Raw genomic sequence first — 12,193 nt, forward strand, 5'->3', positions numbered from 1 at the left:
CTGAGCCTCCAGGTGCCCCCTAAACATTATTTCTAGTAAAAATGTAAGTGGGGAAAGAAAGCATGTTTCCACTTAAATATGCTTTCATTTGATTTTTAGCATCACAGGTAAAATTCAAGTTTAAACATTAGCTAGCATTAGTATTAAATATTTTAATGATAAAAAGAAACGCAAATATGTAGATAGCAATAGAGAACTTGCAATAACTGACAATAATTTCTTTTTTTCTTATTTTTTAATTTAAATTCAATTAATTAACATATAGTGTATTATTGGTTTCAGAGGTAGAGGTCAGTGACTTGTCAGTCTTAATAACACCCAGTGCTCGTGACATCACATCCCGTGCCCTCCTTCATGCCCATCCCCCAGTGACCCTGTCCCCTCCCCCCTCCAGAGACCTTCAGTTTGTTTCCTATGATGAAGAGTCTCTTAGGCTTTGTCTCCCTCTCTGATTTCGTCCTGTTTTATTTTTTCCTCTCTTCCCCTATGGTCCTCTGTTTTGTTTCTTAAATTCCACATATGAGTGAGATCATGTGATAATTGTCTTTCTCTGATTGACTTATTTCACTCAGCACAGTGCCCTCTGCTTCCCTCCGCATCATTGCAAATGGCAAAATCTCTCTCTCTCTCTCTTTTTTTTTTTTTTTTTTTGACGGCCGAGCAGTATCCATTGTATACATAGACCACCTCTTCTTTATCCATTCATCTGTCAATGGACATCTGGGCTCTTCCCACAGTTTGGCTACTGTGGACACTGCTGCTATAAACATTGGGGTGCAGGTGCCCCTTCAGATCACTACGTTTGCATCTTTGGGGCAAATACGCAGTAACGCTTGCAACTTAGATAGACTCATCTAGTCTTATGGTTTTCACTGCCATCTCTAAGATGCTAATTCCCAAAAATCATATCTCATTGGAGTGTAGGCCCATGTATCTCAACACTCTGCCTTCTGGACGTGTCTTCTTTCAGTTCAACAATCATTCTAAATGTCCACGTCACACTGTCACAGCCGTCTGATAAGAATCTAGTCCTGGATTATTCCACCTTTCCTCTCTCTCCCTGCCTGTGCCCGAGTGGCTGACTATTGCTATAGAAAGTCCTGGTCACCAGTTCATGAGCACGTGTCTGCTCGTCCCATCCACCGCTCGTCACCAGGGCTCTCTTACACCTTCTCTCTCCCAACCTCCAGCTCTGTCTCTACCATCTCTATGCCCCAAAAATTCATACAATGGATGCAACAGGCATTTGTTAACTCTTTGCTCTATCTCCTCCTAATTCACAGAGAACTGAAGCCGTCCTACAGAAACTCCCAAATCTGGCCTGATTTCCCTCCGTGGGGGAATGTGTTCTGACTGCCCAACTAGACGTAGTAGCCAGCCTTGCGTGTAGAAGGCGTGTTAGCTTCTCCGCCTCTCCGGAGCTGAGCGTAGGGCCCGGAGGTACACAGGGGCTTGGAACCCGGTTTCGACCCATACTGTCTTGCATTTCTCACCAGCCTGGCTTGTTTCTTACAGCTGATGTGGAAGGCCAATCCTTAAGACACCGAGACAAGCGGCTTAGTTTAAATCTGGTAAGTTTGTGCTTCTCCCTCTGCCTGTGTGTGTGCCTCTCTCTCTGTGTCTCTCACGAATAAATAAATAAGTAAGTAAATAAATAAATAAATCTTAAACAAACAAAAAAAAAAGGCAGCCTGGGTGGCGCAGCAGTTTAGCGCTGCCTTTGGCCCAGGGCGTGATCCTGGAGACCCGGGATCGAGTCCCACATTGGGCTCCCCGCATGGAGCCTGCTTGTCTCTCTGCCTGGGTCTCTGCCTCTCTCTCTGTCTCTCTCTCTCTCTGTGTCTCATGAATAAATAAATAAATAAATAAATCTCCAAAAATAAATAAATTTGGTAAGTTTGGCACTTGAGTCCCTTTAAGCCTGAATTTCACCAAAAATAGCCTGAGCACCATCTGTTCCCCTTGCAGTGTGTGGGGACTCAGCAGTGAGCCCGTGAGGGCCCTCCCCGGCCTCCCCCCGGCCCCCTAGGCCTTGCACTTGCCTGGGAACTATGGGGCTCCCCTTCTGGAAGGGCCCTGCCAGTTCTGGGGGGCGGGGTGGGACTTGGGGCGCGCTATGCCTGGAGCGCTTGCGGCAGGTGCACGGGTGCCGCGTCCGGCGTCCCTGCCGCCTACTTGGTGGCCGCCGCCCCCGCCGCTGAGCCCGCCCCCTGTCGCCGTTGTCTCGCAGCCCCGCAGGCTGTCCCCCGCGCGCCCCCCGGCCTGCGCCGGGCCCGGGGACGGCTACGTGCCCATGGGCCCCCAGGCGGGCGCGCGTGTCGCCGGAGCGCCGTGCAGCCGCGACGACTACATGGCCATGAGCCCGGGAAGCCTGTGCGGCCCCCTGCCCGAGCTGCCTGCCGACCTGGAGCCCCCCCCGGTGAACAGGGACCTCAAGCCCCAGAGGAGACGTAAGCCCCGACCGGGCCGGCGTGCGGGGGGGGGGGGCGCGGGGCCGGCGTGGGAAGTCGCCTGTCCGGCCTGTGCGGAGCGGGGGGAGCACTCGCGGGGGGGCTGGGCGGGAGGGGAGCACTGCGGGGCGCCTCGGAGGCCCGGGCGGCAAGCAGGGCGGGGAAGGCCGCACCTGGGGCACGGGGCACCTCACTTAGGGCCCTGCGGCCAGTCCCGAGGGCCCCTCCCTGGCTGCTTCCCTAACAAAGGCCCAGAAATAAGTGACGGGGATGAAAGCCGCCTGGCATCTCTCGTTTTTTTTTTTTTTTTTAATTTTTATTTATTTATGATAGTCACACACACAGAGAGAGAGGGAGAGAGAGAGGCAGAGACACAGGCAGAGGGAGAAGCAGGCTCCATGCACCGGGAGCCTGACGTGGGATTCGATCCCGGGTCTCCAGGATCGCGCCCTGGGCCAAAGGCAGGCGCCAAACCGCTGCGCCACCCAGGGATCCCGCATCTCTCGGTTTTACACTCGAGGGATCCTTGGGTGGCGCAGCGGTTTAGCGCCTGCCTTTGGCCCAGGGCATGACCCTGGAGTCCCGGGATCGAGTCCCACGTCGGGCTCCCCGCATGGAGCCTGCTTCTCCCTCTGTCTGGGTCTCTGCCTCTCTCTCTCTCTCTCTCTCTCTCTCTCTCTCTGTGACTACCATAAAATAAGTAAAAAAATAAACACACTCGAATGTCCTCACTGGCAGGTAGTGAGGAATGACTCGTGACACGAGTTCCTGAATGTCACACCTGGTCGTGTGCGACTTCTCACACCCCGGCCTGCACGTGCCCATCAGCAGGGGTGTCTGGGAGCAGTGTGTAGTCTGCATCCCATGGGCACAGAGCTCCTCGAAGCTTCTGCCTTGTTCCCAGGCGGCCTCTCCAGTCTGCGAACAGCACACACAGAGACGGAGGAGGGACAGGGGGAAAGAAAGCAGGTCAAGCAGGATCCCTATGGGGCTCAGCAGTTTGGCATCTGCCTTCGGCCCAGGGCGTGATCCTGCAGACCCGGGATCGAGTCCCACATGGGGCTCCCTGCATGGGGCCCGCTTCTCCCTCTGCCTGTGTCTCTGTCCCCCCTCTGTCTCTCATGAATAAATACATAAAAATATTTTTAAAAAAAGGAAGGCGGGTCGAAGTGACCTGCTAAGCTCACTCTTGCCCCCGCCACCTGCCCAGCAGGCCCGTGTGATTAGCAGCAAGTCTTTGCTACAGTGACTGTGACAGCTGCTTGGTTCCCAGCTCTGTTCGCCCTTTGGAAGACCTGCCGCGTCAGGTGGCCAGGCCCTAGGCGGGCACCCGAGGCCCCGGGCCAGCCCGGTCATTCTGGCCTCGCCCCCTCCGGTGTGAGTCCACGCACGCTGACAGCACGTTTGCCGCGTGTTGGTGCTGTGCTAGGCACTGGGTGGGATGTGGAGATGAGGAAGCAGGGTGTCCGGTGGGAGCAGGAGGAAGGTAGGGAAAAAGTAGCTGGAAGAAGAACGATCAAGCCAGTACCGAATAAGACAACGAACCCTGTGTTGGGAGGCCCAGGGGCCATGAGCGCTCCCCGTGGTCAGGCCTACTTTCACGGGGCCTTGTAACTCTGACGGAGCTCTTTGTTCTGCTCAGTTGACTGTCCAGAACTCTGTGACGATAGACGCGCGGCTATTGGACACTCGAAGTGTGGCTACCACAACTGAAGAACTGGATTCCTTTTTTTTGAATTGTTTTTAATTGGAGTTCAATTTGCCAACATACAGCATAACACCCAGTGCTCCTCCTGCCAAGTGTCCCCAAGTGTCAGGGCCTCTTTGACTTTATTCCCCATGCTCTATCCTTCATTGCCACAATTGATTTTTTTTTAAGATTTTATTTATTCATCAGAGACCCGAGAGAGAGGTAGAGACCCAGGCAGAGGAAGAAGCAGGCTCCCTGCAGGGAGCCCGATGTGGGACTCGATCCCAGGACCCCAGGATCACACCCTGGGCCGAAGGCAGATGCTCAACCACTGAGCTGCCCAGACGTCCCACTATGATGAGTTTCTAAATTTTATTTCGTGTTAATAAATATACATGTAAATCGCCCCGTGCCTCTAGTGACTACCGCATCGGGCAGTGTGCTGTGTGCGGCCTGGCGATCAGAGGCATGAGTGCGTGGATGGGCGTAGGGGTGGGGATTCCCGGGAGGGTGTGAAGGTGGACACCTGGGCCGGGCAGGCAGGATCTGACCGGGGTGGCTGCAGGGGTGGACCGTGGGGCCTGGCGGGGTGAGGGCTGGTGGAGGAGCCACGAGTTGGCTGGTCGGTGAGGCCGATGCTGGGGTGACATGCCGCTGGGAGAGACCTTTCCCCAGGGACTGTGTGACTCACCTGTTCCTTCCAGCTTGGTCCCCTGCTCAGGTCAGAGGCTCCGGGGAAGCTGACTGAGCAGCTGGAGTCACTGTCCCAGGCTCTGATGATACGGAGGGGACTTCTATAGTCTCTCCCTGTGTGGGCTCATGGAAGATGCAAAAGGAACCTGGTCAGGGCCATGGTAGAGGGACAGATGCATGGCCAGCTCAGCAAGGTGGGCCACTGAGGTAGAGTAAGGGTCAGATGCCAGCAGCTTCTCTATGTGCCAAGGCTCCTGCAGTGGACGAGCCAAAAACTCCCCGTCCTCCCAGAGCAGTCTGGGAGTCCTCCCAGTCTGGACCCAAATCCGATCGTCACGATGACTGTGTCATCACACACTGGGGGGGGGTGCTCCGAGGGGTAAAGGCGGGAGCCCACGGGAGCCTGTGACGTGCGGCCTGGTCTCGTCTGCACGTCAAGGAAGGTTTTCTGTGCAGGAGACATTGAGCTGAGATCCGAAGACGACTAACCAGGCAGAGGGGGGAGGAATGTTCTAGGTAGAAAGACTATCGGGTACACAGTGGACTGGAGGAGGGCAGACCAGAGGCTGCGCTATCTGCCTGTAGTGAGAAAGGTGAAGTGTCCGTTTGGGACATGCCAGGTGTCAGGTAGGTGCTGGGGTTCCGGGGTCGGGGACTGCTCCGAGTGGCTCCCGCTGCGCCTGCCAGCGCCTAGAAGTGTGCCTGAGGTTCGGTGAGTTCTCGGAAGCGTCCTTCCCTCCAGCTGCTGCTGTGACCGGTGAGCGGGGCAGGGCAGGCAGGGACACGCCGCTCGGTCGTGGGTGTGATGTGCAGTGCTGAGTCCGCGGGCCGTCGCGACTTTAGTCGTCAGCCTCCGGCCTTTACCCCCGGAGAACTCACCGCACTGGGTGTTGTGTGTTGTCCCCTAGCACGGCCACCTCCCCTGGACCTGAGGAACCTGTCCACCATCCGGGAACACGCATCTCTAACCAGGACCTGCACTGTACCGTGGTATGTCTCGGATCTGGGGGGGGAACCTCAGCCGCCCCGGGCTGTCCCGGTCGTGGCCGAGGCCCTGGTTCAGTGTCGCCAGGGCCCAGTTCGTGGGGCTTCCGTCAGAGGGATGGGGTCTGTGATCGGGAGCCCGAGGCGTGTGTGGATCACCCAGGAAGCAAGGGCACGAGTGGCCCAGGCCACCAGCGTCGGGAGGCAGCTGCTGGGAGCCCCGGAACGGCCGCTCTCACACCTGCATCTGCTCACACGCGCCCCACGGCCTGAGCCCATCGACGTGCCGCGGCTCCAGCACCAACTGCACGGGCTCTCTTGCGACCCCGATTCACATTTCCTCAGACGGGGAATCCCACGGGCCCAGCCTGAGCAGAAGCACCTGCGGCCCAGAGGGAAGGGCCACTAATACCCACCAGGCTTCCAGAAGCCCGCCTCTGTGGACGGGGTCGGGGGGGAGCTCTCAGACACAGGGCGCCGGGCCCCGGCAGGCAAACCCCAAAATGTGCCTCCCGTCTCATCGTTTAGAAGCTGCATTCCCAGGCCTTGGGCCTGGCCCGACGGCGCCCCGGGCCTCCGTCCGAGCCACGGCGTACAGTCCCTCGGCACAGCGGAGCTCGGCCTCCAGCTCTGTCTGCAGTCAGACTGCAGCGATGCAGCCCGTGCTTCTGACTCCGGAGTAGGGCGGAAGATGATTTGCAGTCTGGTTGTCGTCCTATCGGGATGGCCACACCTCGCTGCTTTTGCTGGTTACTGTGGATGGAAACGAGAGAGCCCCACAGGAGCGTTTAGTTTGTGTGCGCGTGTGCGTGTGCGTGTGCGTGGGTTTTCTAAATGATACGATGCCTGGGTCTGTTTCTAGAAAGCTCGTGAGCTGTGTCACATGGAGGGTCTGGAAAAAAGTAGCCCTTGAGAATTGGGAGCCGCTCGCCCTAGGATGGGACGGAAGCCGGGCAGTCTCTACTGCTTCGGGAACTGCTTCGGCCAGGAGGAAATTGTATCTGGAAGGGGAGGGCTGGGAGCCCATGGGGACCCTGTCAGTTCCTGGCTGCCTTTCAGAGCAGCTGTAAGACATTGCCTTGACCTCATCTATATTTTTGTTCTCAGCAATCGAACCAGATTTCTCTCTCCAGAAAGAAACGGTATTAATTCTGCAAGATTTTTTGCCGATTCTGTTTCCAGAGAAGAGGAAGAGAGCTACATCCAAATGGTAATCCTCTGCTTCACACTCTTCGTGTGCTTCACCCCGACGCCTGTTCTTAGGGCTGCGTTCTAGGGGAGGCGCGCACGGCCGAGGGCCCCCTGCAATCCTAAAACACTCCCTGCAACGTAGTACCCGGTTACTGGGAACCAAGCGGTTCGAGGCAGGTTTTCTTTCCTGCGGTTTTCAGCGCCTCGCACCATGTTGAGGCGAGTATGCAAGGGTCCCCAGGGTGGGGTTGAGGCATGTGTGGTGGCAAGGTGCGAATGTCGGCGGTTCTTTCCTGCAGGCCTGCGACGGCCTGCTTGCTCCCAGGGACTTCGCAGCTCTTGGCGGGTGCCGAGTGCAGGCGTGGAGACTCCATCGCACCTGTTCCTTTCGGCCACCCTGACTGCTTGAGAACCTTTCTGACGGAGGGATCCCTTGGAGTCCCGGGGGCAGGGAGCACAGTGTCCCGGGCAGGGGAGCCTCGGGTCACAGGGTCTTTCCGGGGATCTGAGCCCATAGACACCTGACATCGTTATCCTTTAATTCAGTCATGTCCCCCTCCTGCCCTCTGTCCCTCCTTCTGTTCTCTTTACCTCGGGTTCCATTGGCAGCATGGGTTTTTGATGACAGAGGGCATGTTAGCACCTGTGGGAATGAGGAGGTGCGTTAGCCAGAGCCGTGCCTGTTCTGCAGCAGAGCAGTGTGGGCTCCGGAGAGAACCTCTGTTTGACCTATGACTTTTTAAAAAAGATTTTATTTATTAATTCATGAGAGACACACACAGAGAGAGTCAGAGACCCAGGCAGAGGGAGAAGCAGGCTCCATGCAGGGAGCCCGACGCGGGACTCGATCCGGGGTCTCCAGGATCACGCCCTGGGCCTAAGGCAGAGGCTAAACCGCTGAGCCCCGCAGGGATCCCCAAGACCTATGACATTTTTAAAAAAGATTTTATTTATTTATTCATGATGGAGGGGAGGGCAGAGACACAGGCAGAGGGAGAAGCAGGCTCCACGCAGGGAGCCCGACGCGGGACTCGATCCCGGGACTCCAGGATCACACCCTGGGGCCAAAAGCAACTGTTAAACCACTGAGCCACCCGGGGATCCCCAGACCTGTGACATTTTGAAAAGAGATCTTAGAAGAACGACGTTCGAGGCACTGTGACGATATGTGCTTGTGAAGACGGTTCTGCCCTCGTACGCAGGAGCTCAGTAGGCAGGTGAAAGCCGAGAAACGGTCGTCTCCCGTGAAGCAGCAAGGCAGTGCTTCACTTTGCCTTTCGATCTGATAAAAACTGTACCGTAAGTTCACTTAACTGTATGCAGATGGAAAGTGACTCACATACAAACCCGCTGTGGTCTTCCCAATGTTTTTCACACTTAGTAATGGCCCTTGGGAAACTTCTAGAAGAAAACACTCTTCTAAAGGATACTGAGCAGCTGTGCTGTGTCTCCAGAGAACAGAAAAAGGAAGTGAATCTATAACCAAATAGAGGCAAGTGCAGAGTCGTTCCAGACACTAGCAGTTCATCCCTGATATTGGAGGTTATGAGAAAGACCAGGGTTGCGCTGCGAGCGCGCTGTCACGGGTTGACTCCTTGCCCCACTTTATCATCATCCGTTAGTGGCTGTAGTTAGTGGCGTTACTGGGGAGATCAAGGGCCCGGAACACCGGCTGAAGGCAGGGAGCTGTGGGGGCAGCGCCACGGAGCTGTGTTAAAGCCTGGCCCGTCTCATCAACTGTAGTCCTGGAATAACTGCAGACGGCTTCCAGTTGCATTAGTCCTCTCATTCCTTGTAACAAGCCCACATGACTTCTAGGGTTTGATTTTGCTTGCGAAACTATTGAAATTAAAGAATTTTAAAAAAGATTTTATTTATTTATTCATGAGAGACACAGAGAGGGAGGCAGAGACACAGGCGGATGGAGAAGCAGGCTCCTTGCGGGGGAGCCCGATGTGGGACTCGATCCCAGGACCCCGGGGTCACGCCCTGAGCCAGAGGCAGACGCACAACCACTGAACCACCCAGGTGGCCTGAAATTTTTTTTTAATTTTTATTCATTTATTATTATTTTTAAAGATTTTATTTATTTATTCATGAGAGACACACAGAGAGAGGCAGAGACACAGGCAGAGGGGGAAGCAGGCCCCATGCAGGGACCCCATGTGGGACTTGATCCCGGGTCCCTAGGATCACGCCCTGGGCTGAAGGCAGGCGCCAGACCCCTGAGCCACCCGGGGATCCCCAGGTGGCCCGAAATTAAAGAATTTGAAAATCCTGTGAAATTGTAGAGAAGTTAAAAGAATGAAAATCCTAACTTCTGTGATCTCTTTTTTTTTTTACAGGACTTTCAAATTCTTTAATCTCAATAGTTTTGCAAGCCTTTTATTTTTTATTTTTTTTAATTTTTATTTATTTATGATAGTCACAGAGAGAGAGACAGAGAGAGAGGCAGAGACACAGGCAGAGGGAGAAGCAGGCTCCATGCACCGGGAGACCAACGTGGGATCCGATCCCGGGTCTCCAGGATCGCGCCCTGGGCCAAAGGCAGGCGCCAAACCGCTGCGCCACCCAGGGTTCCCTGCAAGCCTTTTATAGGAGAATTGTAGACTCGTAAATCTCACAGTGACTGGTTATGGCATTATACATATATAACACTTGTAGTTTTTAGATGGTCTTACGGTGGAAGTTTCTGTCGCTGTGCAGTTCTGTGAAAGGTGACGTATTATGTAGGTCCGCGTACCACCAGCACGAGCAGGGCACAGCGCCACCTCACCCCGGGCTACGTCTTCGTAGTCACACGCCCCACAGCCCTAGCCCCCAGCAGCCACTGGTGTCTCCTTCACCAGTCTAGCTTTGTCCTTTCGAGAACGCCGCATCAGTGGGATCACACAGTATGCGCCTTCTGAGACGGGTTTCTTTCCCCAGTATTATGTCTCCGAGGTTCACCCAAGTCGCGTCAGTAGCCCTTTCTGTCCTGTTGGGGGGACCTTTCAAGCGTGTGGATGTGTCACAGTTGATCTACTTACCATTGAAGGACATTTGGATCGTTTTGAGTTCTTTGGCACTTAGGAATAGAATTTTTATGAACATTCTTTTCATTTGTTTCATCTTAGGGAAGCTCCCTGCCCACCACGGGGCTTGAACCCTGACACCCGGAGTCGCATGCTCTACTGACTGAGCCGGCCACGTGCCCAGCAATGTGCTTTTACAGATTTGTTCAAGATTTTCTTTCTGTATTTGACACACGCAGAGCGCGGAAGCAGGGGGAGTGGCAGGCAGGGAGGAGAGAGAGAAGCGGGTTCCCCACCAAGCGGGGAGCCTGGTGCTTGTGTCGTCGTGACCTGAGCCAAAGGCAGATGCTTCACCCACTGAGGCACCCAGGTGCCCAGATTTTTTTTTTCAGTTTTTATTTATTTATTTATTTTAATTTTTGACAGTTTTTATTTATTTATTTATTTATTTTAATTTTTGACAGTTTTCATTATTTATTTATTTATTTAATTTTATTTTTTTATAATAAATTTATTTTTTATTGGTGTTCAATTTGCCAACATACAGAATAGCACCCAGTGCTCATCCTGTCAAGTGTCCCCCTCAGTGCCCGTCACCCATTCACCCCCACTCCCCGCAGATTTTTTTTTTATGTCTTTTACTAAAGTGACATATACGGAACATAATATGTTCCATCTTAACCGTGTTCAGCTGTACAACTCAGTGGCATTAAACTATGTCCCAGTGATGTGCAGCCATCACCACTATCTCTTTCCAGAACTTTCCCATCATCCCAAACAGAAACTGTACCCGGCGAATAAGAACTCCCTCGTCCCTCTCCACCAGGCCCCTGGTGACCTCTGCTGCACTTTCAGGCTTTGTGAATATGCCTGGTCTCGGTGCGTCACAGAAGTGGCATCATAGGACCCCTGTCCTTTTGCGTCTGCCTCCTTGCACACAGCAGAGCGGCTTTGGCGCTCATTCATACTGTGGCGTCATTTCACTCTCTTGGTAGTGCCTTTTGATGTACAGAACGTTTACATTTTGATGAAGTTGAATTTCTTTTTTTTCTTCTATTGACTCTGCTTTTGACGTCATATAATCATTGCCAAATCCTATGTCATGAAGTTTTCTCTTATATTTTCTTCTAAGAGTTTTATACTTTTAGCTCTTGTGTTGAGGTCTTTAATCCTTACTGAGTTCATTTTTATGTGCGGTCTAAGGTTAGGATCCAACTTCATTCTTTTGCATGTGAATATCCAGTTTTCCCAGTATAACTTGTTGGAAAAACTGCCTTTTCCCAACTGAGTGGTCTTGGCACCTTCACTGAAAGTCAATGGACTGTTTATGTGAAAGTTATTTCTGGGCCCGTTGGCTTCTATGTCTATCCTCGCTCCAGTATCACACTGCTTTGATTTACAGTAGCTTTACAGTAAGTTTTGAAATCAGAAAGTGTGAATCCTCCAACTTTGATCTTTTTCAAGATTGAGTTGGCTGTCCAGGGTTCTTTGAGATTCCAAGGGTTTTCAGATGGATCTTTCTATTTCTGCCAAAAATGCCATTGGGATTTTTTTTTTTTTTTTGCCATTGGGATTTTCACAAGGAATGCATTGAATCTGTAGGTTGCCTTGCGTGATGCTGTAATCTCAACAATATGAAGTCTTCCAACCCATGAACATAAATGGAAACATCTTTTCATTTATTTACATCTGCTTTGCTTTCTTTTGGCAATGTTTTATAGTTGTCATTACAAGCCTTTGGTTAAATTTATTCCCAAACACTTCAATCTTTTTGATGCTATTGTAAATGATACCGTTTTCTTGATTTCCTTTTCTCAGATGGTTCAGTTAGGGTAAAGAAATGCAACTTGAATTTTGGGTGTGATTTTTGTATCCTGCAACCTTGCTGAATGTGTTTATTTTTTGTTTGTTATTAATTTTTTGCATAAAGTCTTTAGAATTTTCTACATATAAGACCATGTTGTCAACGCACAGAATTCTTTTCCAATTTGGCTGCCTTCTTTTTTTATTTTTTTATTTTAAAGATTTTATTTATTTATTCATGAGAAACACACAGAGAGGCAGAGACACAGGCAGAGGGAGAAGCAGGGTCCATGCAGGGAGCCGGATGTGGGACTCGATCCCAGGACCCTGGGATCATGCTCTGAGCCAAAGGCAGACGCTCAACCGCT

At 52.5% G+C, this 12,193-nt stretch overlaps 1 protein-coding gene across 1 annotated transcript in view; it reads left to right on the forward strand.

The window, feature by feature from the left end:
- The window catches only part of GAB3 (GRB2 associated binding protein 3), an 82,189-nt gene that overhangs the window by 55,297 nt on the left and 14,699 nt on the right, over positions 1 to 12,193 (forward strand). The window contains exons 5-8 of the mRNA XM_077888645.1: positions 1,516 to 1,571; positions 2,231 to 2,450; positions 5,742 to 5,823; positions 6,925 to 7,027. Coding sequence (XP_077744771.1) covers positions 1,516 to 1,571; positions 2,231 to 2,450; positions 5,742 to 5,823; positions 6,925 to 7,027 — 461 coding nt within the window. The remainder of the gene's footprint in view (positions 1 to 1,515; positions 1,572 to 2,230; positions 2,451 to 5,741; positions 5,824 to 6,924; positions 7,028 to 12,193) is intronic.

This window comes from Canis aureus, chromosome X, assembly GCF_053574225.1.
Source record: "Canis aureus isolate CA01 chromosome X, VMU_Caureus_v.1.0, whole genome shotgun sequence".
NCBI lineage: Eukaryota > Metazoa > Chordata > Mammalia > Carnivora > Canidae > Canis > Canis aureus.